Below are 27,341 nucleotides of genomic sequence, written 5' to 3' on the forward strand. Positions count from 1 at the left end.
GGAAGGGCTCTAACTCTGAATGTGTTGGCATAACTGAGACATGAGTATCTAGAAAACAGAAAACCCAGGCTGTGTTCCCGGGTAGTTTACAGCCCTGACTGGGGGGCAGGTGGTGATCCTGTACTTGGTGGTTGCGAGAAGCAGTGCTAAGAGCTTTGAAGGCAGGGAAAATGAGAGCCTGTTGCAGCTGTATTAATTAATACCCACATCATTGCACCAGGAAGATGAGGCAAGGTTTTCTTTTTTAGAAGGAAGTCAGGTGTGAAAGTAGTAAGATTGACTCAAGAATTATTTTTTATAGCAATCACATTTGATTTTTTTAAATTTGGTTGGTTGGTTGGTTTTGGGTTTTTGTTATTTACTAATGAAACTGTTCAAACATACAAGGGAAAGGTAATCAAGGTGCATCTACAGAATCCTAGGGAGAATCTATAGGGTTAACGTTTTTGAGGAGCTTCCAAAAAACATGCTGACAAAGAGAGTAGAGGGGTGGGGAGAGAACTGCTTTCTTAACAATAAAAGAAAGTAAATATTTAGAAGTAGGATAAAGCCTTTCCCTTGACTGCTTTAACTTGACAACGAGCAATTACTCAGCAGATCACTCTGCTGTTGGTCTCACTGACCTTGGCAGCATTTCAAGGGTTGTAGTTATATACGGATGAACTGCTCTTGAACAATTTTTCCAACATATTAAGCACAAACAAGTTTTTCCTTAGCACTGGGCAGGCAGGTCTGTCTTCCCACCTGTTTATTCTTTAAATGGGTGTTTACTTTGTGGCTGCTGCTGTAAAGATAGTTTGATTTGTTTATATTGCCCTTACAGCCTCCAAGGCAAGTAAGGAGGCACAGGCTTTAGGCTGCTGTTAAATTTAGTTTTTTAGAGCTATTTTCTTCAGGAGCCCCATGTTACAGAGAAGCCAGGTCGTTTTACTGCTCTTTTTCAACAGTATTTCAATTTAGTGGGGGGAAAATTGCTGCCTCCTTAGCTTGGCAGATGAAGAGTCAATTTCTTTTCTCTCATCTACCCTACAGTAGGTAGTAGCTCTTTCTGAGCAATAAATTTCAAAACACAAGGGACTTCAGAATATTTCTCTATGCAAACCAGTTTTTTATTGTCACCCTCCATTTGTAACCCAGGCATTTTATGCTACTTACAACTCTCTACTTAGTAGCAGAATATTTGCATAATTCGTGTTATGTGTATGAACGACTCCTACTCACTCTCCCTTTATATGTCTGAAAATAAACAATTGCACCCTTCTTATTTCTAAAAGTCCTTAACCATTTAGCTGCGGTACTGTGAAGTATTTTAGAAATGCAGATGTGTTTCTTTGTTGCAGCTATATGCTGGAAGCTATATGAAGTGCAATATGAAGTGCAACAGCCAAAATTAACATCTTCTTTGGGAAAGGAATGTTCCAAAGAAATTGTAAACCTTAAGGGCAATTCACTTTACTCACTTTTTGGGAAAGGAATAGCCTTCCAGACCTTTGGCTGGATGTACAAAATGGGGCAGATGTGTCTGCACTACTCACAGAGGCCCTAACTGGAGTATATACTGAATCATCTGAATCCATAGCTCATTTGATCAAAGAGTTTTTGGTATTTTTGTGAAGCATGAATGCCATTCAAAATGGTAAAAAATGTTTTGCACCTCAGCTAACAATTTTGATGTATTTTTAAATGCTAACTATCTGTCCAGTCTCATTTTCAGTTAGCCCACTGTATTGTAAGTTGACATGTGTTAAAACATAGGATGAAGGAAAAAACCAAACCTGTCTCCTTAATTAAAGCAAGGTAGTCCTTAGTTTTATTTCTCTCTAATATCATTTAAATTCTAGATTGCTTCTTGAGTTATGCTGATTTTTACATATACTTCAAAATATTTGAATGGAATTTAGTCAGAGGAAATTCTAATTATTCTAAACTGCCGGATACCTATTTCATTGTCGGTGGTTTTTTTACTTCAATACTTCAAGTTGTTGGGAAGAAAAATTGTAGGTGATTGCAAAGGTTTGCTTTTTTTTGTTCAGAAAAAATTTAGACATCTGCTTATCTGGGTTAAACATCGGGGTTTCCCTAAGGCTGAAGATGACAAGACTGGATTGGAGAAATTATATACATATATGTTTTATATACCTTGATATTTGATAGAGAGTAGACTAAATAAAGTGGGGAGGGGGGAAGTCTATCTTTTTGAAGCAATGTGTATAGTAAGGTGGACAGGATTGTTTTGACTAATGCAGTAAACCTGATGTGTATTGCTGATATCCACTGTTCTGTTATGGGTCTTTGGCACAGGGTAGTGCCACTTCAATAGCACACCTGATGTCAGCACACTTGTGAGCCACTGCCTTTGCTGTGAATGCATACTTCCACATATTTATATCAAAGATGTTCAGCAGATAAGTACATGCTCAGCATTTTGATAAATGAATCTAATAGGAATTAGCAAAACTCAAAACTTGGTACTAGTGTTCAGGATCTTAGAGGTTTCAACTAAACATAGGCAGTGTATGTTTCAAATACTAAACAACTTAAGGCACCTAAGTTGCTTACTGTCTCTTCCCTCTGGCGAACTGTAGTCGTAAAATCATAGGATCGTAGAATAGTTTGGGTTGGAAGGGACCTTTAGAGGTCAACCCCCACTGCAGTAAGCAGCAACGTCTTCAGCTAGATTTGGTTGCTCAGAGCCTCATCCAGCCTGGCCTTGAATATTTCCAGGGTATTCACCACCTCTCTGGGCAACTTGTTCTGGTGTTTCACTACCCGCACTGAACAAAACTTCTTCCGTAAGTCTTGAATCTACCCTCTTTTAGTTTATTACCCCTTGTTCTGTCACAACAGGCTCTGCTAAAATGTTTTAATGTAATGTTTTACAATTTCCTGTAACCCCATGAGAACAGGTTAAATCAACAGTTCACTGCAGAGCTGTGGAAAATCACCTGTCGATTGTTTATTTGGTCTGGAAGTGACATTCACGGGTCTGAGGTGAACATCCATATATTATTTTTTGAAGCTCAACCTGCATCTCGATGGGATACAAGACCACAGATGCACAGCTGGTGCCCAGGTGATAGCCTGGATGAAAATTTGCTCTGTAATTAAGTTTTCATAACACAGTTTGTGCTAAAGTATGGGGTTTTTTTCCTTTCTGTCCTGGCTTGCATTGAGTTCAGTGACCCTCTCCTGTCTGAGTAGTTGTTTTGTGAGATTGGAACAGATACTATTTCAGAAAGTCTATCATTTTTTGTGATATTACTGTCATGTACCATGAGTATATTAGGTAACTGTCATAGGAAGCCCATAAATATGAATACTTTTCCAGCTGCTTTTCCATTAAACTCTGTTAGCTGAATGAAATTAGTAAATAATTATGTTGGTGGAGAAGCTGCTGTATCGATGTGCTGTGTAACAACTCACTTTTACAATGCAGCTTAATTTTTTCTATAGACTAAATTTGTTTTAGCATAATCTAAATTGCAAATTTGCCAATTTGCATTAAAACTATGCCTTCTTGTTCAGAATTGTCAACACCTCTTTTTTAAAAGTCTTTAACATTAAGCATGGGTGGGTAAGACCATCTGTTTATAAAGCTTGCCTGCAGCTCCATTACTTAACACAAGACAGGTTACAGCTGTTTAATTGTTATCATGTTGAACGATTATCTTTCAATCCAAAATTAATATTTGTATATGTATGCATGGAAAGCACATCATTAAACATAAATGAGCTAAATGTGGATTAATGTGATTAAGCATTCACATTAATCCCTCAGGAGGGCTAAAGTTAGCATCATGGTACTTCCATGCTACTTTTGAGTGCTGCATGAGGCTGCTTTACGTGGTATGCAGAACTGAAAATCAAAGCCAGTGGTGGTTTACTGGGAAGTGTGCAGCTTATGTTTATATTCCAGTGAAGACCAGAATCTGATTTATTTTCTAAGAATTTCCCCTAAAATTTAGTTGGGGAAAAAAATAACAAGGAACAAGAAATTATTTATTTTAACCTTTTTCTTCGCATGAAAAGACAGTAGCATGACATTCAAATCAGTCAAACCAAAAAAATAAATTTTCCTCAGCAAGAGATTTTCTAGTTTCATCTATTTTAGCCAGAAAAACGGGAATGTCATCTGGTTTAGATATTTAGAATGATGAGGAAAATGAGTCTAGAGCACTTTCCCATAAGTGGGTTTCTGTTAGCACAGGCTATTCTGGTGACTGATTAAAATGGTTTTCTGGCTAGGGACAAACACAGAGGCATCAGTGTGCTGGTTTTCCATGTGACCACAGTCAGATCAGCATAAGCACAGAAGTACAGCAAGTGTAGAGGGATGCTAAGACAGAATCTCCTCCAATAAGTTCTATGGCCTGCACCTGTTCCATTCAGCACGTGTTTAGCTTAGGGCTCCTTCTCTTACAGATTTCAAATATGACTGCAGGGAAATGACACCTTATCTCTCTATAAGATCAGAGAGCAAGTAAAGACAAATGTGTTCCTTCAGTTAATTAAATGAAGTGCTGATAGAAAACTTGATATGGCTATATATCATTCCACTGTACATTTTTGACACATGGGCTAGACAGAGTAAGTCATGGACTAGTTTGATCTGTCTTCTCTACATTTGCACATTACTGGGAGAGCAGCACAGATAACCAGTATTATGATGCCCACTGTCATTTCAGTGCTGATGCTAATTGCCAAGCATGGCTTACTTTTCTCAGAAGTTTAAATTACTGACAATATTCACATTTCAGAGTGGTTTAATGTGTCACATATTTAATGTACCTTAGTACATGCACAGGAATTTTCCATAAATTTTAAGGGTTTTTTTTTAAATTTAGAATTTAGATTCTTTTGAAATTCTTGTCCCTCAAATTGTAATAATTACTCCTGTATGAATATATTCTGTAATTATCAAAATTCCTAAATTTATGTTTTTCTTTAGTTATGGGTTCATGGAATTATACCTGAATGCAAGTTTCGTCTTAAAAATAAGATTGCATCTGAATGAAGGTATGACCTTTGACATTCAAATAGTTTTTATCAGATAAAATCAAATATTCAAATATAATTATATCCAATATCAATTAGTTTACCACAGTATTGTGAGTGAAACCCTAGTTTCAAAACACCTGACTGCCTTTGCAGTTGGGATTTCACAACAATATTTATACCTCTACCCTCAATACAAAAAGCCGACAAAGAAGAGGTGATGACATTTTGGCACCCAGAAGACTGATAACCACAGTTTAACTAGATTTCATGAAATTTAGAACAAATTTGGCTTTTATCTTTCCTATGCCTAAAGGGCACGTTATTAGTTTGCCAGGCCAAGCTTTGAATATGCAAAATATCTGTACATTGGGTAACCATAAAAATACTCAATTACCAGGTGAATTTAAGATAAAGCATGCATTTTTGGAACTGTGAAAACAAGGGAGTTATTGGTCAGGCCTTAACACATTTCAAGACCAAGTATCTCAAATACAAATTAACTGCTAGCATACTTTAAATTGCTAATTGGTTAATTTGCATTTAAATGAGGACCACATGTGAAGTTCAAGTTAGGCACATTTTCAGAAAGCAGCAGAATCCTCTGAGATGTGAAGAATTTTAAAGTGTGTTGCAAAGCTTCTTTGAGCTGAAGTGGCCAGAGAGTAAGTGCTTTTGTACGTCGTATACTTGCATGCTGGTCAGACCACATTCCATAAATACTGTCAGTCAGGGAGAAAGATGGAAACCATAATGCTTCCCACCCTGATCCATGCCCTGATGTGTTTTCAAGTCAAATTTATCTTTCAGTTCTTAATGTGTCAGGTTTTTACCTGTATCTGAGGCAGGTCTTCACAAGTTTGTTGCTTCAAATGGGCATTTGAACATCTTCAGCCTGTACATGTGAGATAGTTTTAACTCTTTAACGGTGTATACCCTTCCTTCAAAATCCTCTTCCAGTTAAATAGATGTTAAGTGGGGAACAACACTGCTCATGATCTTACCAGCAGTCCCAAATTTCCTATGTCTATTACATCCTTAATAGTAACTGAACCTTTTATTCTAATATATATGTGGCTTTCCAGTAATAATGATTAGAAATCTTACTTTACAGTAAAATTGGGATGGTCTCCAGAACAAAAAATCTAAAGGATAATGGGCTTATGTGCCTTTGTATATAAATCCCATAAATGATTGCTGCAAAGAACAGCTGCAATTTTGGCAAGGGATAAATTGCAGTGAAGTCAGGTCTCTCTGCAGATATTTAAAATGCATAAATTATTAAGAAGGTATGAGTTCAGGGTGATGACTGTGTTTTGGCCTGTGTAAGGAGGAAAAGAAATAAAATTGTGTGAAACTATAATTCCATCCATGTGCTCTCCTTTACAAGAAGGGCAAAATGGGAATTTAGGAGTAAAAAAGTATCAAAAGGGAAGAGCGTTTGTAATCCTCCTCTATTGGCAGCAATGCTCTGAACATATGGTATGTCTAAGACAAGGTTCTTATAAACTCAGAGAATGGATGACGACCATGAGCTGCTTACAGTGGAAGAACATGTGCTTTCAGTACTGTTCAGTGATGAATAGAAAGAATTGCATTTGCAAATGATACCAAAGCCTGCTGCCCCCAAGCACTTTGGAAGATAGGACAAGAATTTAAAATTACTTTGACAAATAGCACATTCTGTGCAGAAAAATAGGGTACAATTCAACAAATGCTGGATTCTGTGCTTAAGAATAATCGGCTGCAGAAATCCAAGATAGGAGGCAGTTTGCCCGGCAGAAAAAACTGTAGGAGATGCTGAATTTGACATGACTGAACCTTTCTCAAGACAGGCTAAAGAGTATCTTTAAAATTTTATGAATGTTGGACTTCTGCAAGTTTTTTGGTAGCTCCTCAGAATTTGCATATGGATGCATGCTTTTCTTAGTCATTCTTTGGGTGGGAAAGCAGTTGCCTAAAGGAATCAATATGCTATTCCCTAAGTCTGCTGTGGGTAGGATAAGAAATGCTGGATTTAAATATTACAAGGGTTATTTGGGGTTTTATGTTCAAAAGGTGGTTTAATTGTCGAAACAGTTAAGCTGTGACTGGATGGAAATGAGAGGAAATAAGGATGATCTTCTAGCCACATCAGGAGGAGTAAACCACTGTGGACTGAGTCTTGAATAGATTAGAGAAGTCAGACCAGAACTGTCAACTCTCAGTTTTGTACCAGTTCTCCCAAAACAAGCACCAAAACTTGTTTACAAACTGCATTCTTCCTAAAGCTTGCAATAAGTTTTCTCTTCTGCTGGCAAGTGCCTGTGAAACCACTGATAAAGTGTATGCCTCATCCCCTGCTACTACTTGGCTGCACAGGGAGTAAAAAGTAATGTTAGTAAAAAGAGACTGGTGCACAGGGTGATCTGGTTAAGGATGATTTTGAAGAACTGGATTCCACCCTTGATTCTACCATGTATTTTCTGTTAGTTGTTCACAAATGCAGACTTTAAAGAAGTGCTCTCTGACTGTTCTTAACTTTCTGGGAACAAGACTTGCACATTTGTGAGTTGCTAAAATGTTGGTTCGTGTATGAAATACTATATAATTCTAAGTATTCCAGAAAATCACGTCATAGATGCTTGTAGCCAAGTGAATGGAGACTTCTCACTCTGATCTTTCTTTGCTTTAGTTACTGGTAAAATGAGGTAAGAATGTATTCTCTTCATACCAGTGGTATGAAGATACTGTGCTAAATAATTGTGACTTAGGGAGGAAGGTGATAGGAAAGTTTGCAAGAGAGCTGTTGCTTCTTTGTTTAGGTTAGCATAGTGTACCTGCTACTAGGGCATCAGCTGTTTGTTGTTTGTGAGAGAATGCGTGCTGAATGAGGACCGTGAACTCTGCGCATTCACAAGGGAAGAAAACTTCCATAGGTAGCCATAAACCCATCACTGCCTAAATTTTGGATGCTTGACATGGCCACTGTCATGGTATTCTTCTAATGTGTTAAGGGGTTTTTTGTCATGTGGATCGTAAACAAAATTTTATACAAATACTAAAAATTAATGCAAAAAAGTGAAGATATTAAAACTTTCTACCTCTAAACAAACAGATAAATGTGTGGGAAGCTTAAGGGAGACAGCATGGTAACAACATAGCATAGTTTGCTTCCGGTCAGCTTTTATTCCAAGAAAAACATGCCATCTCCCTGTATGACACTTGGTGCAAGGTTATGTGAGAATGCAAACGTGACTGATGCAAGTTATGTCATTCACATGTTCCTGTAGAAGATGGGTATCTGAGAGCATGAAGTTTGTGTGAGCAGCAGAGGTACTTAGGCAGTCATTCACCAGGAAATGGGAACTGCGATAAGGAGTTGGGGGAGACAAGGAGAAGAAGCAAAGCAGGGCCTTGCTCCGAGAGGAGTAGAACAGTGTTCTTCATTGTTGCTGCTACTGAAGGAATCTTCATCATCTCTCTTTTCTTTTCTTCCCCCCTTTGGTTCTTTTCTTCCCCTATTTTGGTTCTCTTTTCTGTTTCTAATTTCTCCTGTTTTCTTTTAGAGGGAGAGGCTGTAATCCAGTAAGGAAGGGAGAAAGCTGATTGTGTTGGTGGAGAGGAGGGTTTCAAGGTGTCAAAAGTAAAAAACCTTAAAAAAAACCTAGTTTTTTGTTTAGGCTGACCTAGATCAATATGGCTTTGCTCACATTCATTTGTGGTTTTGCCTCATGTCTGGTGGTGCTATGAGGTTAAATCTGCTCTTACAGCAAAGTAATTCATGACTCTTGTGGAGCTGTTGAGTTGACACTGTAACAGGACAATATATACATTACAAAACCATGGGGCATGTTACACTCTAGTGTACAGATTACAAAGATTATGATGGGTGAAGATGTCTGATGGAGGATAATGATTTAAACTAATAGAGATATAAATTCGCTATACAGCATTTAGAAGCATGTCACCATTGTAATCCCATATGACAGAATAATCAGAATAAAGCAGTGTTACAAGTACCAATTAGGGAACATTAAATCAATGGGTATGTGACTCATGCCGATTTAAACGGGAGCTGATTGGAATAAATGGATTTAATATGTACTTTTATTCTTAGGGTATTCTGTCATACCTGGAGGAAGTAGGAAAGACACTGACTTACATCTCTGATAGGAAACTAATGGGAGGCATTAAATAAAAAAAAAAAAAAAAAAAGTCAGGGTTCCGAGTGGTTAAGAACTATGCTGTGTTAAATGTGAATTTGCCTGACTGTTACCGGTTCTTTGTAAAATCAGTTATCTGCCACATATTTATGTAAATACCCACACAGATTGATCATTTGTATTTTATGTTGTATGAATTTTGAATGCCACTTAGAGCTCCTTGGACTTCTGAGTAGCCTAGAAAATGTACAAATCTTATATCTTCAGTTTTGTTTTTCTTTTTTTCATTTGGACTTACATGATGTCCCTCTACTCCTGGAAATAATAGCAAGATTTTAAATGGCACAGTGTTAAACTCTGCACAAATACCCTTGTACATATATTGCCTGGTCTGTAATTAGACTTTTTAAGGGCATAAAATAACATATATGTGCCAGATGTGTAAATATCTTGCCAAGATGCTCCATCCTACTGAAGTGCTCCAAATCCCGCCTGGAATTCTCTATACAGAGGGGAAAAGGGCTTGTGTTTCGCATTTCCACACAGGTTCATTCCTCTTTCAGTTCCAGTGCCATGAAGATAAGGAAGACAGCATGGCTAGTTAAACTTCACTGCAAAGTTATACAGTTTTTGGTCATTCATTTTCTGCTTTATGATTTTTCCACAATGCTGCGTATTAGCCACAATAGTTTCTAACATTGTCCTTAATGTCAACTGACCGTGAGTAAAAGGATGCTGGAAGGTAGAACTTGTTTTCTGAGCATTATGGTTTTGTGGTTTGGAACTGACATCTTATAGGACTGCTGGATACAAAAAAATCTTAAAGAGCATTTTCTTCATCTATCTTGTATTTCAGGGCGGTTGTTTTGGTTGTTGTTGTTTTGTTGTTGGTTGGTTTTGGATTTTTTTAAATGAAGATTGGATCTGAAAATAAATAGTATCTGGGGGCCTGGGATTGCAGGGACTGTTTTCAGTTGCCTAGGAGGTTTTTTTAATATTCCCTTACCTATCCTTACACTTGTAGAGGCATTTAATGTTTTATTGGTGGACAGATGCATTCCCCAGACAGACCTGATTGCTTTCATTTTATGAAATAAAGCTTGATTTTTCCGCCACACATACTACAGCATGTTTTAAGCTGTGTAGGGACAAGGGGAGTTACACTGGATGAGTAAGAGAAGAATTTGATCCACTCTGAAATGTAGCTGTATCACTTTTCTTTTTGTTTGTGGTTAATGTGAAAAGCTACCTAGTTTGTTGCTGCTGCTCTAAATGTTCTGTATTGATGTTTTCATCTTACTTTGTCTTGCATCAGCGTTACCATTATAGGGAAAAAAAAAAGAAAAGGCTGTGTAGTGGACACCGGACACTTTCTTCAAGAAAAAGGGACTAGAAAGTTTCCCCCTCTTAGTTGTAGCAGTGACACTGCCTCCTAATATGTACCTTACCACCTCCCTCCTTGGACTCGAGCAGCTTTTTTTGGTTCATCCAAACTGGAGGAAAGGCTATAGCTGGAAATGCCTGTTACCCATCCAACGGGATCCTAGCAAGTGACAGAGAACTTGCCAGACAGGGGCCATCATCCCTCAGGGATTTAGGAAGGTCAAATTTTAAAAGAAAGAGAGCCTGTGAAGGCTGTGTTGAGAGACCTTGTCCACAGCAAAACCAGGGGATTGTATCCAACGTTCCTGGCTCAGTTTGTCCTGTCCCACTGCAATGGTCTGTAGAATCCCATCACCTTGGGCGTGGGTGGCTGGCTTTGGTAGCCTGTGATGGACCTGGTGGCTTTGCTATATGGCATTAACCCCTTTCACACAACTGCAGTTGATGTCTGTTTCCTGGAAGGAAGGAGGGAATATGTTACCCATCTGTGCTGTGTCTCATGTATTAAAAGTAGGCCCTGCTGCTTGAAATCCATCTTATGCTCTGTATGTCATTCATCCATCTGCCTCCTCAAATCTTTTGTGAAATGTTAAGTGTCATAACTTACGAAAAGAAAGTCTGCTATCCTTGTATATACCGTGTTATTTATTTTTATACATCTAAAGCCTAAGTGTAATTTTCACCTGCTTTTCAAAATGAAATGGATCATCACGCTACTCACCTCACTACACCCTCTTCCACCCCATATTTACAATACAGCTTATTTTACATACTTGGTTTGTGTGCTCAGAAGAGTAACTGCGACTGAATTGAAGCAGAAGAAAAAAATCCTCCTAAAAATCCTGTTAATCCAAGATAGTGTGCTGTTTATGATGTCAGAGTCATGAGTGACCTGTAAACCAAAAATCTTCCTGCATGGTTAGTGTTTTAAAGCTCATAAGCTAAGGAATTGCTCTTACATTGTGTTGAAAATTGAATTTTTTAACTAGCTTTGATTGTATTTTTGTTATATATAAAAATCAAAGCATGTGAAGAGAAGTCAGAATAAAATGTAGTCTCAGAAAGGTAGCATCTCTTTTGCTTGTGCAGGCCTACTTTCTAAAACAGTTTCATTGATTCATGATGATGTTTGCTGGAAAGAGAAATTCTTGCATTTTAAAAGCTCTGAAATACATTTTCATTTTGTAATGTAAGACCTCTCAGGTGCACCTGCTTGATTTGCATGTGAATTCTGAACAGTTCTTCTTTCATGTGACACTTCTGAAATGTCTGTTTTTTTTTTTTCTTTTTAATTCTCAAGCTCACTATTTGGATAAGATAGTGAAAGGTACTGTATATTTGCTCTTTGACATGCCTATATCTACATGTTTGGGTTTTTTAAATATTAATATATAGTTAAGAACATCCTAGTCTGGGCAAAAGAATCTTCTCTTACATACATTCCATGGATTATATAAATAACTCATACGGCTTTCAACTCATCTCAAAATTTTGCTTCTGTTACATGGTAACACTTTATCAGTAATTATACATTTATATACAAACTGTATACATGTATTAGATTTAATCTGAACCAATTACTGAAGATAGTATTCATTTGCTGTTTGGAACGGGGGGTTTTTGTTAGTTTTGTCATTGGACCTCTACGTACAAAACCCTAAATATTAAGAAAACACAGCAAAGTGGTACTCTTGTCATAGAACAAGTGTCATTAGTTCTAGAGAACAGATTAATTATAGAGATGTGTGTGTTTATCAGTCAGATCAATAGAATTCCCGAGGCTTTTAAGCTTTTGATTATCTGAATGTAGAAAATCTATAGGAAATTATGACTTGTATCCTGTATGAGTCTAGAAAAATCTTTTATGGTCTTTGCAACATTTTCAATTAAGAGGTTCAAGGATGCAAAAGCCTACCATGAAACAGCAAAGATTCTTGTATCTTCAGTTATGGTGAAAAATTGACTTAGAAAAATGTTTAAAATATTCCTACCCCTCTTTCCCCAAATATCTTCCTCTATTCCTTGTGGTTTTTTCATTGGAATATGGCAATATTGATGGCAATATCCAGGCTTTCACACAATAAGTCTTGAGTGTACCCAGTCGACTCCTAAATTGCTTTGTCAGTATTGCAATTATATATGTAAGTCTTCCGTAAGTCAAATAGAAGCAATATTAAGAAAAAAATCTACCTCAGTACATTAACAAATACTATTAGCAGCTGCAGTCTGAAAGTATAAAAGTAGCAAGACTAATTTCAGCCTGACATGATGGCACTATATCCATAACTGTAGCATCCCCATCCTTCCTCACAAGAGGTTTTCCAGGTTTTCCTGATTCTCTTCTAAGAGTGATTTGACAAGAGTTAAGCACCCTTTATAATTTTTTTTTTCTGGGAATGTTTGTAATTTGGAGCTGCAGGGTTAAAAGAAGTCAGTAAATTGAAAACTCTTTAGAAGGACAAAAACAACTTACTTCTGAAAAACTGCTCTAAGCTTAACCAAAATGGATCAGTAGGTCAGTTCACAAAGATAGGTGCTCTAAAAAGTGAAAAACTGTTTACCCAGTTACTTAGGGGTTTGGATGAATGTTTACAGAAAATTGGTGTGTCCAGAAATATCTGATTTGTAGCCACCTTCTCATAAGATATTTAGTGCCATATCTGTACTTGCTTCTGTCAGTGTCTTATCATAGTCATAGATAAGGAACACCGAAATCTACATATTTATAGCGTTGTCATCCTCATACAGATCATGTTGGCTGCATGCCAGATTTCATCACTAGGAAGTGACAGATACTGTTTTTTTAATGCAATGTTAGACTGAAAACAATTATCGATTTTGGATATATTAAATTATGTTAATTGTTTCCCAAATTTTCCCTCCTTGGCCATAAAAGCAGACAAGATAGGATATAAAGGTAACAGCACAAAAGCCTTAGGGAGATTGTCACAAAAAATCACTCTCTGCTATCTGTCTTGAAGCACGTCACTACCGTGTTTTTGTTCAGTCTATCAATGTTTATTGTGGTCCTTATGGTATTTCATTTTGTCCGTCCTAAGTAATCAAATACGCACAGCTATTACATTAAGTTGGAAATCCTGTTGGTCCTGTCCCATCCGTATGCAGCCTGAATCCTAATGTTTGTTAGAATAGATGCTAAGCTGCTTCACTATTTCCTGGGCTTTGCTTATTCTGTGAAAAGGAATGTATTTTTGGCATAAAGTATAGTCATTAAAACTGACCTATACTTTGTGCAATTATTTAACACACTGTAATTTCACATGAATACACGGCAACTCTGAGACCAGATAAAGTTAACCTTCTCTTTTATTACTTGCCTAAAATCATACTCATTTTCCTACTTAAGAATTTGGAGGGATTTATCCATAATAACAGGGAGTTTAAACATTTGTTCCAGTAAGTAATCAGTACTGCATAGAGCAAATAATGATCTATTCTATGAGCACAGAAAAATGTATCATTTTACACAGCTGTGTTTGCACTATGCACTCATCTCTTGTTACCTTGAAAAAAAAAAAAAATTAAAAAAACCAAACTTAATTTTGTCTGGCCTGCAGGTATTTAGAGGATTGGTGCATTTATTTCCTGCCTGTACAGGTAAGTGGTGTCTCAAGTGTCAGGCCAATCAAAGATGCCACTTTGTTAAGAATTACGTTCCCCAGGTAATGTTGCTGTTCCACTCCATGTGCAATTACAGTCTTTGTGGTGTTCTTAAGGCCTGTTCCCAATAAGTGTCCCTTGTTTGTATTTTTTTTTCTTTTTATATTATTACAATATTTAAATCACTTGTGATTTCTCTTTGTCTGTTTCAACAGAGGGCTGCCCTGGATTGTGCAACAGCAATGGGAGATGCACACTGGACCAAAATGGCTGGCACTGTGTCTGCCAGCCAGGATGGAGGGGAGCAGGTTGTGACGTAGCCATGGAAACTCTCTGCACTGACAGTAAGGACAATGAAGGAGGTAAGAGACACCAAGTGGATCTTTACCTCTGGGGAGAACATGTTGAGGAATGGAGATTTTTCAGTCAGGTGATTAAATACTGCCATGAGAACCATACACACGTTTTACTCGTTCTTACGCCTGTAAGAATATGCCATGGTCTTCAGTGCTTCTTTATGGCATGTCAGCAAAGCCTTACAAGATGCATATGACAGACAGGTGGGATGTGTACTTAGACAAAGATGGGTGTCACCTTAGTTTCTCAGCAGTGTTCTTTTATACTGGAAAAAAACATAGTTTCAACCCAGTGAACTGTTGTAGAGGGGAAAAAAAGGAAGGAGTTCAAAACTTTCAGTGACCTCACAAGGAAGTCGTCCCAAGAAAACAGGCCGAACTGGGAGTTTACAGTTTGAACTATGATGCAATTGCTGGAAACAATTGGTTGCCCAGCCTACAGAGATCTCACCTCTCCATAGCCCATGAATGCTCAGGTAACTGACAGGATGCTCTCAGAAGTCTTTTTTTTTTTTTCCAGCTTACTTTTCCACAGTCTGTCATTCAGGTGACAGGTGACAGTCTGCAGCGAGATGCAGGCAGGACTGCTAACTTAAGGAATCAATCTACAATTATTGTTGTAGTCTAGGGAAGCTAGAGGGGCTGTAACTTAGCATGACTCCAGAATCACATAAAAAAAAACCCACAAAAACAAGATTAAATGTGAATGCAGTCAAATATTGGATCAGCATAATGCTTTTATTGTCTGTCTTTCTTCCCCTTCTCTCATCAATTCTTTTTGCTTAACACCTTCAGATTCAGAGAAGAGATAAAAACTCCATTAGGGCCTCTGGATGATGATAAAGTCATCTGGGACTTTGTCTTTCCATTTTAGACTGCATGTGCCTCTGCAACTGCTGATTGACTCTTTCCTCTCATATCCCTACTGCAGCTGGGATCTTAGACATCACAAACTATAAATAACAGTGGCATTTACTTCCTGAGGAAAATAAATAACGTGTAAAACTGTGCTCCTGTACACATCATTTGGCTTGTCATCCTTCTACATTACATATTATATATTTTGAGGCAGTTTTCCATACTTAGGAGCCTAAACAGTCTGACCCAGATTCCACACAGAGATGTGCTTGTTTGGGGAATTAAGTTCAGGTGGGACAAGGAATTACAAGATAAGGAAAAAAGAGAAACCTGCAAACATGAAGAGACACAAAGCAAGATGGAGGAGAAACTAGGTGGAAGCATAAAGAACTTGGAGAAAAACACAGATTGTGTAGGGAACAAAACAGGAGAAGACATTGAAAGCCCAATAATAGACTAAAACAGGTTCAGTAAATGTTAGAGATCATATAAGGATGTGACATATGAGAGCAAGAGTCAGGAGCAGGTAATGGATTGGTAGGAGGAAGAAGAACAAGATGAACAGGGATGCATGTAAATGGAACAAGAGAAAAGAAGTTGCTCCTTCAGACCAAAAACAGTAATAGCTTTTTGTGGGGAAAAGGAACAAGGAATTGGAGCAGAACAGTCTAACAGGATGATTTAAAGAAGAAAGAACAATTTGGGGAAAAAATAGCTAATGCTGGTGTTTTGTTGCATTTTTCTCTCTCTCATTTTCTTTTTTCATTATTGCCTTTATGGACATCATTGTGCAGCTATGCATGAGGAAGGGGTTGGCCAAGCCCTTGTTTTGCCATGATTGACCTGTGTTGTGCAATTTGTCAATGGCATTTCTCTTAATTCATATGCTTCAGTACAGAGCATATTCACTTCCGGTTTTGACTGTGGCTGAGGAGAAGGGTTAAAATTTAACAATTAAATCAAATTAAAAATGGAAGTATACGTAACAAAACTGGGGAAAGAAAGTCTCCTTTGTAAGCTATGTGGAAAGATAAGTATTTCTTCCCTTTCCTGCGATCAACCCACTTACCTCCAAGCAAGGCATTAAAATTTCAGACAGCTACAGGGACTGACACAAGTATTCTTCTGCTGTATTTGTTTATTGTGGGAGATTAGGTTATCTGAGCACTTGTGCTGAATTCATTGTATGACTGTGGGTAGTGTGATCTACATCTCACTAGGCTCAGTGGTTACATAATTTATCTCAGTTATTGTCTATTTGATATGCTGTGGTTAGTGTTTATGCTTTATCCTACACTGGGTAGAATATATTTCATATATTAATATGAGCAGAGTTCATTAATAAAAGTGTCTGCTGTTCCTTTGATTCTTAGCTCTTTCTGGGACTGATTATTCAAATTCTGTGAACATGAGCATCCAAAGGATCTCAATGGGAATATTCTCCATAGGAAATTCTAATGGCATCAAGGCATACCTGAGTATTTTCCCTTCTAGATACTATTGGTATATGATGGGATGATTATTACTTATCTTCCTTTTAATACAGATTTTTTCAGAGTCTTGGAAATAATTTCCATTCTTGTTAAGGCTCACTCTTTATTTTCCCCTGTATTTGACTGGATTTTTCCTTACATTTTAGCAGCCCACAAGGAAAGTGTGTGCAACAAGCAGATCTTAGCCTGAATTAAACTCCTAATGACTTTGTGAGGAGAGGGAAGTCAGAGCTGTGTGTGGGTGGAATAAGCCTAACTTCTAAGGGGAAAAAATGTGTCACTATTATACTTTACCAAAGTGGGCCATGCTTTGTTATCACTGTAGGAATAATAAGAAACAGGAAAAGTCACTGTTTACTCTTTAGTTTAGACGATTGAACAAATTCCTTAGTTAAGTTTGCTTTTTATTAGCTCCTATCCAATTATTTAGAGTAGTTAAAAATTTCCACGAGCAAGATTTAAGGGATCATTAATATTCTTTTTTTGCTGAAACAAAAATAAACACTGTAATAAAGCAAAGCATACTTAGCACTACCGTGTTTTTTAGTTACTTGCATAGTCTAGGACAGCCTGTTCCTGGCAAACATTGTCACAGGATAGCACAAATTCAGCCTAAAGATTGCCTAAACTGGGGCCTCTTCTCTGATAGTGGCTAATAGCAATTGCTTAGCAAAACATTATAATAGGGTAGATGTGAATTTATATTTTCTTTTGTATGTTAACAGACTGCTAATTAAAGTAAGAAATTACTGCCACTGAATGTTTTGAATGCCAGAAGAGTTGCTAAGTGCAAAGATAATCCAAGCTAAGGAAGTCTCAGGAAGTATCTACTTGAACTAGGAGTGATACATTGGCATACTCATGTTCTCTGGTTTGTGCTCCAACACTTCCCATTATTCTTCAGCTTTTTGTTTGCATCTATGGCTGCTGGTGAATGCTGGGTTCATATATCCATGGGACTTATCCACAGTGGCTCCAAGATTTCTTTCTGGAGTGAGAACTCATTTGGAGCCCCACATTCTATATTTTAGGCTTCTTCACTCAACAGTAGTGCAGAATTTCAGTACACTATAGGTATGCTTGTAAAGATACTGCAATAGTAACATTGAGCGAGGTCCTTGCACACTGTTTAGGAATAAATGAAGGGCTGTTTGTGCTTTTGTGGCTTTTCTGACCAGCTGTTCCTACAAGCAGTCATTTTGATGTCTATGATTGAGTCCACTCATTGCAGTCTGTTGCAAAATTGCAGTATGTGAGGATAACTGAGGTTTGTTTTTACAGTTTTCTTTCCTTTCCTGTCTCCTGCCTTAGTCTGCCTGTCACCAAAATTGTCCTGCTGGGATGGCCAGATCAAGAATGTGATTTATGTAGGTCCTTGGCCACCACCTCCCCTTGACACTGGCAGATCTTTTGCCCAGGACTTACTTTGTACCTCTATTTTTCTTCCTACAGCAAACAGTGCTGCTGATACATCCTACTTTTTAGACATGAATTGTGGGGATCCTCTGTCTTGACTCCTCTCATTTAATCACAGAATCATAGAATGGGTTGGGTTGAAAGTGACCTTAAAGATCATCTAGTTCCAACCCCCCTGCCATGAACAGAAACACTTCCCACTACACCAGGTTGCTCAAAACACCATCCAACCTGGTGTTAAATACATCCAGGGATGGGCAATCCACAACTTCTTTGGGCAGCCTGTTCCAGTGCCTCACCTGCCTCACAGTAAACAATTTCTTCCTTATATCTAATCTAAACCTGCCCTCTTCCAGTTTAAAGCCATTTGTCCTTGTTCCATCACCATCTGCCCTTGTCAGCAGTCCCTCTCCAGGTCTTGCAGGCCCTCTTCTGGTACTTGTAGGATGCTACAAGGTCTCCTTGGAGCCTTCTCTTCCTCAGGCTGAACAACCCCAACTTGCTCAGCCTATCATCATAGGAGAGGTGCTCCAGCCCCCAATCATCTTTCTTGGCCTCCTCTGCACTCACTTTAGCAGGTCCATGTCCTCACACTGGGGGCCCCAGAACTGGATGCAGAACTCCAGCTGGGGTCTCACAAGAGCACAGTTTTGATGGTTTTATGAATCTCTCCAAATAAGCAATTTTATCAACAGTCCGTGCCCCATTGCAATTCAGTGCATTTTGCAACAAAGGTAAAAGTAACGTTTGTCAAGATTTTTACAGGTAGCTTTTGAGGAAGAAAACAGTAAAGTAGTCATGACGTCTTTTGTATATAGAACCACTTACATCTAGAACAAGAAGACATAAATAGCCTTCTGAGACTGATAGTGACTGTCCAGCTGCCTGTAGGAGTTTCTATTTCCTTTATAATTTCACTGTCATATTTGAGTGATATAACTGACAAGGCACTGTTGAGCTAAGTCTCATATTTTTCAGGCTAAACAAAATTCATCAATAAATTTGCACAGCCATTTCAGAGAGGAAATTTTACTCTGCTTCACACAGTGCAATAGAGTACTTGACTTAGTGGTACTAGATAGCTCTAGCCACATAAGTACAGAGAAAGAATGAAAAATGTTTTCTCAAGTTATAAAGAGCCAGATTCATAACCATCCGTCACTCGGCTGGGCAAGTTACTGATAAACTCCACAGGAAAATAACAAACAGCATATCCCTGTATCTTGGCTGGTGAAAATGAGATTCTTTCTCTGATTGATGTTAGTGGAGAGGCTTGTAAAAATGCATTTCCAGCTGATTAGTTCAGAAGGTGTCAATCTCATGCAGTTTTATGACCTGCAGTCTATACTCCAGATGTACATTTGCTTTTTATAAACTAACAAAGATGAATGGAGAAATCTGAGCATTTCTTTGGCAACTGCACCAGATATTGCATGGGAGACCATACAGATATATAAAACCCCAAAACTGTTCTTTTAACCATCAGTACCCCTAGCTTGGACACTGATCCAGGCTTCTGGAGTTAAAAGCAACAAGGGAGGTCAGTACTTCAGCTAGGAAAAGGTTTCATATTTTACAAGAATGAGACTAGAAAATTGCAAGAGTCACAGCCTATCTGAGGTTGGAAAGGCCTCTGGAAATCATCTAGTCCCATCCCCTGCTCAAAGCCAGATTAGCTAGAGCAGGTTGCTCAGGTATGTGCCCAGCTGGGTTTTGAATGTCTCCAAGGATGAAGACTCCACAAATTCCCTGGGCAACTTATTGCAATATCCAACCACTTTTACAGTAAAAAATGTTTTTTTGCTGTTCAGACCAAATTTCCTGTGTTTCAGTCCGTGCCCATTGCCTCTTTCCTCTTGCTGGGCACCACTGGAAGGTGGACTTTTTTACACCCTCCCATCAGGTATCTGTACACATTGATGAGATCCCCCCCGAGCTTTCTCCAGGCTCAGCAGTATCAACGCTTTCAGCCTTTCCATGCAGGAGAGCTGTGTCAAGCCCTTAACAGTCTCCACAGCCCTTCACTGAGCTTTCTCTAGTTCAGTGTTCCATGTCTAGACAATGTTCCATGTCTCATGTACCAGCAAGCCCAGCCTGCACACAGAGCTATGTGTGCAGGTGTGGCCTCACCAGTGCTGAGCAGAGGGGAATGATCACCCTGCCTGACCTGCTGGCACCACTCCTAACGCAGCCCAGGATGGCATTGGCACCTTCTTTCCTGCAAGAGCATGTTGCTGGCTTATGTTAATTTTGTGTCCACCAGGACTCCCAAGGTCTTCTCCACAAAGCTATGTTATGGTGCAGGAGGTTGTTCCTCTCCAGGTGCAGGACTTTCTTATTGTGGAACTGCATGTGGTTCCTGTCAGCCCATTTTTCCAGCCTGTCGGTGTCTACCTGAATGCCAATCTGGCATATCCGCATCCCAGGAAAAATCAATGTTCTTTCTTGTCTCTTTAAAAAGTTTAAACTTTTATATACTTAATGACGCCTTTTTCATCCCTTCTATTTTCCCTGAACTGATTTCAAAGTCAGCCAAGTTAAATAAGAATTTTAGATGTGGGAAAGAACAGAAATCCCACTCCTTTACTATTTTGCCAGTCCTCTAACTGATCCACGTAGCACAGCAATACTTAGAAGAATACCTTTAGAAGACCTCTGTTTACTTACACTCTTTCAACATATGATTGAACAAAACTGGATGATATTTTTCCCTTCAGAAAGAAGTTTTACTCTAAAGACAGATTCTTTTGTGAGACAAGCAGTCATGGGTTTCCTCCGATTGCTGCATTGGTATATTTTTCAGTTCAGTGCTCCAAGCAAGCTCCCTCTGCAATCTAAATGGAATAATAAAATGTTTTAGCTATTTCAGTCTTGCTGTTCTTTTGGGGAAACAATTATCAGCTCTGTGATACCAGATTACATTCATCTAGAAATTTTCTGTAGCTGACATTTCCAGGCTCATTTTCCTTATGACTTTACTTACAGCAAATTAGTAGTTATCAATTTGATCTTGATTTTAATCTTTCATCAAATTAGATTTCCAGTGATGTGACAGATCTAATGTTCCACATATGGGAATATTTCAGCACACAAGCATAAAAGCACCCATGTGTTTAAATCTTGTTTATGCTGGCCAGCATTTCCCATCAGCTTATTCAGAATAAAATCTAAATGTTAAATACAGTTTTTGTTCTCTCATACATTTTCATGTAGAAAACTTGTGGAAATTGCCTTTGCCACTAGCAACAAAACCTTTCTGTCAAGGTGTAAAGGAATCCACCTTGATACATGTTGTGAAATATTTAAAGCTACTTGCAGCATAGATATGCTAAAAAACTTGAGGAAAACAGCAGAGTAGGAGTTACTTGTTTCTTTCCTCTAGCAAGCCAAATAACCTCACATAAAAGCTAATTAGGCCCACCTAAAATGTTTAATATTTATAAGTTAACAGTGTATGCAGAGCCTGAGTGCCTTCATTTTCTGGTTTGTTCAACATGTTTTTAGAAAAGTGTGGAATAAATGGGTTCATTTTTACATGATACTGAGTATATTCAGCTTGCATGGATTTACATGGGAGTTTAAGAACTCAGTGGAAACAAACTTTCTTTAATTGAAAGTGAATTCATTAAAATCTTAATTATGAGTATTCTTTCATACTACATAATATTTTTAATCTCCCTGCTGGCTGGCTCGTTCCAATGCACAGGGGCAGGAGGAAGAGTTTGTTCATTTGTGTGACTTTCTGTCAACAGATGGGCTAGTTGACTGTATGGATCCTGACTGCTGTTTGCAGAGTTCTTGCCAAAACCAGCCTTACTGTCGTGGACTGCCTGATCCCCAAGATATCATCAGCCAAAGCCAACAGTCGCCGTCTCAGCAAGCTGCCAAAGCGTTTTATGAGCGGATCAGTTTCCTCATCGGAGCAGACAGCACCCACGTCATACCTGGGGAAAGCCCTTTTAATAAGAGGTGAGCGTGACTCATCTGTACTCATGAGCACAAAAGAAACTGGAGAGTGTGAGATTCGTATGAGGAGAAGATCCTCTATGACTGCAAATTTTGTGGTGTAGATTTTGAGCAAAGACCTTTTCTCTTAATATATCAAATTGCTTGTTTTGTCTCATTTCCTGCAAAATTCAATTTACCAGTGCCACTAGGTTACAGAAGGTCCTTGCCATGCTTAGTGTCTGTATTCCAACAGGGCACTTCATTAATGATTAAATAAATCTTTATTTAACCAGTTGATTTGGGCTAGCACAGTTGGAAATATATCAAAGCAATGAAAACACTTCAGAAGGAAAAGCAAAGCTGCACTTTTTAAACTGAGCTCACTAAATAATATAAATTATGAATTAATGTAATAGAACTGTTAAGTGCACGACAGTATAATTGCATAAACTATTTGACTGGTGCTCTATGAAGCAGTAATGGCCTGAAAATAAGCCAGTAACAGGAAGCAGGTGTCTGGGATCTCACTGAGTGAAAGAAGATGATTTACACTATAACTACTGCGTTTGCAGTAATTTAACAGCATTAATGTGTTTGGGCACAGCAGTTGATTAAAAGTTGTTGCACCAATGTTCCTTATTGCTCTTTTAAATTTTGTACTTCACAGTCCCTGCAGTTTTACAGATTGCTTTGATACTAATTGAAAAGTACATTTTTCTTTAAGAGTCTGCCAGAAGTATGACTTATAGTGAGAACATCTAGAGTTTATAAGTTCTTAAAATTCTTCAGTTAATTTCTGGTCTTAGTAACTCAGTACAGACAAAATAAACCAAAGTAAAATCAACAATACTGAAACAAAATTATTATCTGCAGATTTTGAGGCATTTGTTTATATAGTGTAAATTATGTGAACTTGTAAAAGGGTTAGAGGCTGAGGAATGTTTGTTAAATGATAGTTGATAGCATGTGGAGAGGGGCGGGTGGGTGAGGGTGGATGTGTGTGTCTGTGTTCACTCACTAGCTTTTATTCATGCAAAAAGAACAAAAAACCTCAAACTTGTAACTTGATCCTGCATCTTTTTTGTAGTCTTGCATCTGTCATAAGAGGCCAAGTATTAACTGCTGATGGAACACCACTCATTGGAGTCAATGTTTCCTTTCTACACTATCCAGAGTATGGATATACAATCACTCGCCAGGACGGAATGTAAGTTCCTTTTGAAACGCTTGTAAGTCATAAAGACGCAAAGGTGTTACTGAAGAGCTGCTTGTAAAACTGAGATAATAATAAAATAATGGGGAAAAAAGACATTAGCAAAGTGATTGACTAAGGTTGTACTTCGTACATTCTTAACATGTAAAACGTGCTAATTATTATATACTTCAGAAGCAGAAAGGCTTGCTTAATTTAAACGCAGCATCCCAAACTCTCTGTTCTCTCTGTGCAGTATAATGTAATATAATTTAATTGATTTCTCCGTTTTTCCCAGTAGAGCCATTCTGCATTCAGAGCAGTTCAATGGAATGAAGAATCAATCAGTAAAATAGAGGCTGTGGATGGCTTTGGGAATTTGCTGACTAGCTAGCCCTCTTGGGGTTTTTTCCTAGGTTTGACTTGGTAGCGAATGGTGGTGCCTCTCTGACACTGGTGTTTGAGCGATCACCGTTCCTGACACAGTACCACACAGTATGGATTCCCTGGAATGTCTTTTATGTCATGGATACCCTTGTCATGAAGAAGGAAGAGAATGACATTCCTAGTTGTGATCTAAGCGGATTTGTAAGGCCAAACCCTGTTATCGTGTCATCGCCTTTATCCACCTTCTTTAGAATTTCTCCTGAAGATAGTCCTATCATCCCAGAGACACAGGTAAGGTGTGCTTTAAATAAACACAATTTTATCCCAGGCTAGTGTTCAGCAACCAGAATGAAAACAGTGCACTGCGGTTCAAAAAGAAGTAATTCTGAGTAAGTGCTAAGAATTTGCAACATGTGATTATTTTCAGACCAATTTATTTATTTTATGGGATGATTTTTAAAATTTCACCTGAAAAAGAAAAATAATAAAGCTGCATGTACACCAGTGTCTGGCTTTACAATTGTTTGCATCACTTAATTTACAGAATGTCTTTAGCATTCAAGCACTATAAAAAGGCCCATAAAAAGGACACACTATAGTACATCGGCCTTTTAGGATTGCCCTCTTGTTAGAAGTGACCTCAGAGACTGAAAACGAAAGGTGTTTTTCCACTGTGTCCTAAAGACACACACAGTTTGAAGTATCTGTTTAGTCCTAATAAATAGCATAACACACAGATTTTCATAAACTGAAAGAACTCTCTACAACACTGAGGACAGTGCTTGTGGTCTAAGCTACTTCTTCAGAACTTGTAATACCGAAGTAAGACTTAACATCCAAACCTTGATTTAAATGGAAAAAACTATGGATGAAGTGGGGGGTTTTTTTAATTTTTCTGGATGAAATGGGGTTTTTTTAAAATTTTTCCAAGATAGGTGTATTAGATTCCTCCATCTCAAATAATAATCACTAATACAATGATTAGTCTCTCCGTTCTTAAAGCATTTCAGTTGCATTTTAAGAAGCAATACGTCTCGGTGTTAATTTTTGAATTTTTCCTAGTGAAACAGTTCTCCTTCTGCCTCCCTCTTTCTCTTTCTCTTTCTCTTTCTCTTTCTCTTTCTCTTTCCCCTACCTTCACAATGTCATAATTACATAGAGCACTCTTTTTCACATTCACCAAGAAATGTCCTTGCCTCTTCAAGGGAAACACGGAAAATGTATTCAAATGTTTTCATGCAGAGCTCTTAAGAAAAGAGCTAAATCATTAAGCAATTAAGGAGCAGGTTTAAAGGAAAGATGTAAGAAAATTACAACTGAAAACTCATACAAATCTAGACTGTGCTAGGAAATTGTTGCTTTTATCCTCACTATCACTTCTGTGCCTTTGATAGCTGCAAGTCAATTAAAAGGAAGTATTTGCAAAACAGAGTCCACTGAAAAACAGCTCTGATTTACTTGTTTTGGCAACAGATGATAGATTCAGTTCCTGAAATGATGGAAAATGGCTTAGATAGATATAAATCAAGAAAAATGTTACAATAGAAGAATGTCAGAAAATACAAATTTTAAAAAAAACACTTGTAGTGTCGAGGTAAACAAGTTCTTTCATGAGCAGTGGGACTAAGACTGGATTCCTACTAATTCCCACCCACTGCTGTAATTCCATCTGTCTGTTGCATCCAGTCCTTCCCCACAGACTACATTCAGCCTTTTCTTCTTTCTTACGGGAGTCCCAAATTGACTACTTCTTCCCTACCAGAACCCTTTTTTTAACAAACCTAAAGGAACTGAATTATCTTTGGAGATTTCTACTGTTACTTAAAATGTGGTTGAAATTGTGTACCAGGTTCAGAATTTGTGAGGTGGGAGGTCTGATAGGCAGGACTGTTGGGTCAAGTTGTTTCTCCCTAGGAAACCAGCTGGAAGGAGAGATACTCTCAGTGGGTCTTAGGCAGTTGGTGCTGATGGGTGATTTATGATGAGGGAAAATGTTACTCTCATTGTATGTGCAAAAATCCAGTTCAGTACTGTGTAAAAAAACATGAAGCAGTATTTTCTTCTATATTCCTTGCTTATCCCACACATAAATTTCCCACACGTAATTTTCTGCTTCAGCAAGTGGGAGCTGCACAGCTGTGACTGGCACGTACCCCTTCGGGTCAGGTTCCCCTCAGAAATGCATAATGCTCAGCAATCTGTCACCCAAGAAAATCACTCCTCTCTATAAAAGATGGGCAGAACCAGGTCCTATTCAAAACTGTAAGTTCAGCTCCAGAGGAACTGCTGTTGATCTTTTCATATAAAAAGGGGCAATGTCAGTTTAAAGGCTGTGAGACTGGAGGAAGGCGCAGAGAAAGAAGTCATTCCCTGTGTACTTGCAGTCAGTGTTAGCCACCCTGTTTGTGTGCTGTGACAGCACTCGCTACCACGTACTGCAGGAGAAAATGATGTGCTGCTGTAATCATCATCCCTTGAAGTGCTTCATCATCCCTTGGAGATAATGTTTCCAAGAGTGTACTTAGTGGCTTATGAATCCCAAATTGATCAGAGGGGGAATTAAAGTCTGCGCCAAAGGAGCAGCATGAAAGAAAACTGAGAAAAAAAAGGCAAGCAAGGGAAAAGAACAAACACAGTGGGTAAAGAGGTGATCACAGACCCAATAGAACGTTACTCAAGAGGGTTGATAATAACATGTTAACTAAATTTGGACTGCTTAGGCATGATTTTATCTACTATTAATTGCAAGTTACCATGCTTTGCCTAGACTTAACTAGCTGAAATTAATCAGTGTGGAAGGAGACAATAAACTGCATGTGGATGAGGGAAATCAGGTTAAGCTGCAGCTGCTTTTATGTATTAGGTAATATTGTTGCTCTCTTTTTCCTAATTATTTCCTAAAATGTCTGTTTGCCATGTGGCCTGGCAGAAACCCACATAAGTCACAGTGAGCACTTCTGAAACTTGAGTATTTGAGGGTTTCCCTCTTCTAAACTTCTATTAGCCACTCTTACATGTGCTTGCAGGATGCCTTCTGCAGATTCCGAGCAGCTTGTTTCCATCACCTCAAGTGTATGAGAGAATGAAAACTAGATGTTTTCCTTCAAATTATATATTCAAGGTTCCTCTCCTCAGACTCACTCTCACTACTGGCAGTAGTGTGGCAGAAGTTGGCAAAATCTATTTACCCAGAGGAATTCAGGACAAAATATGAGCCTCAATGACTTAATAATTATTGGTAATTTCAGGGTGGATAGATTTTCAGCAAAGAAATTAACCTATTTTAACATTTAAACTAACAATATAATAGGATATCTAGATATCCCAGTATTCAATGCATGCTGCATCCTAGTTTCACCGAGCTAAAATCTTCAGAATTTCAAGTTCATACTGAGAAAAAAATGGAGATTATTTTTAGAACCAAATATCTCCATTTATGCATCCTTCTTTTCCAGCACAATTTTATGGTTTTCTTCTCTTGTGCATTCTGTTTGAGACATTGTACATACCTTTATCTTTATTCTGTTATAGACACGTTATTATATTT

General features: G+C 38.2%; 1 protein-coding gene across 32 annotated transcripts in view; it reads left to right on the plus strand.

The window, feature by feature from the left end:
* The window catches only part of TENM3 (teneurin transmembrane protein 3), a 1,314,113-nt gene that overhangs the window by 1,234,211 nt on the left and 52,561 nt on the right, over nucleotides 1-27,341 (plus strand). For 25 of the 32 annotated variants that reach the window (XM_042015041.1, XM_042015010.1, XM_042015009.1 and 22 more), the window contains 6 exons: nucleotides 11,824-11,850; nucleotides 13,420-13,440; nucleotides 14,360-14,506; nucleotides 22,020-22,236; nucleotides 23,303-23,422; nucleotides 23,824-24,085. In XM_042015041.1, coding sequence (XP_041870975.1) covers nucleotides 11,824-11,850; nucleotides 13,420-13,440; nucleotides 14,360-14,506; nucleotides 22,020-22,236; nucleotides 23,303-23,422; nucleotides 23,824-24,085 — 794 coding nt within the window. The remainder of the gene's footprint in view (nucleotides 1-11,823; nucleotides 11,851-13,419; nucleotides 13,441-14,359; nucleotides 14,507-22,019; nucleotides 22,237-23,302; nucleotides 23,423-23,823; nucleotides 24,086-27,341) is intronic. The other 7 variants (XM_042015032.1, XM_042015022.1, XM_042015043.1 and 4 more) reach the window with 3 other exon arrangements.

The sequence above is a fragment of the Corvus kubaryi genome, unplaced genomic scaffold, assembly GCF_017639235.1.
Source record: "Corvus kubaryi isolate FWS band 111438036 unplaced genomic scaffold, C.kubaryi_AGA036_p1.0 split3-131, whole genome shotgun sequence".
Classification (NCBI taxonomy): Eukaryota; Metazoa; Chordata; class Aves; order Passeriformes; family Corvidae; genus Corvus; species Corvus kubaryi.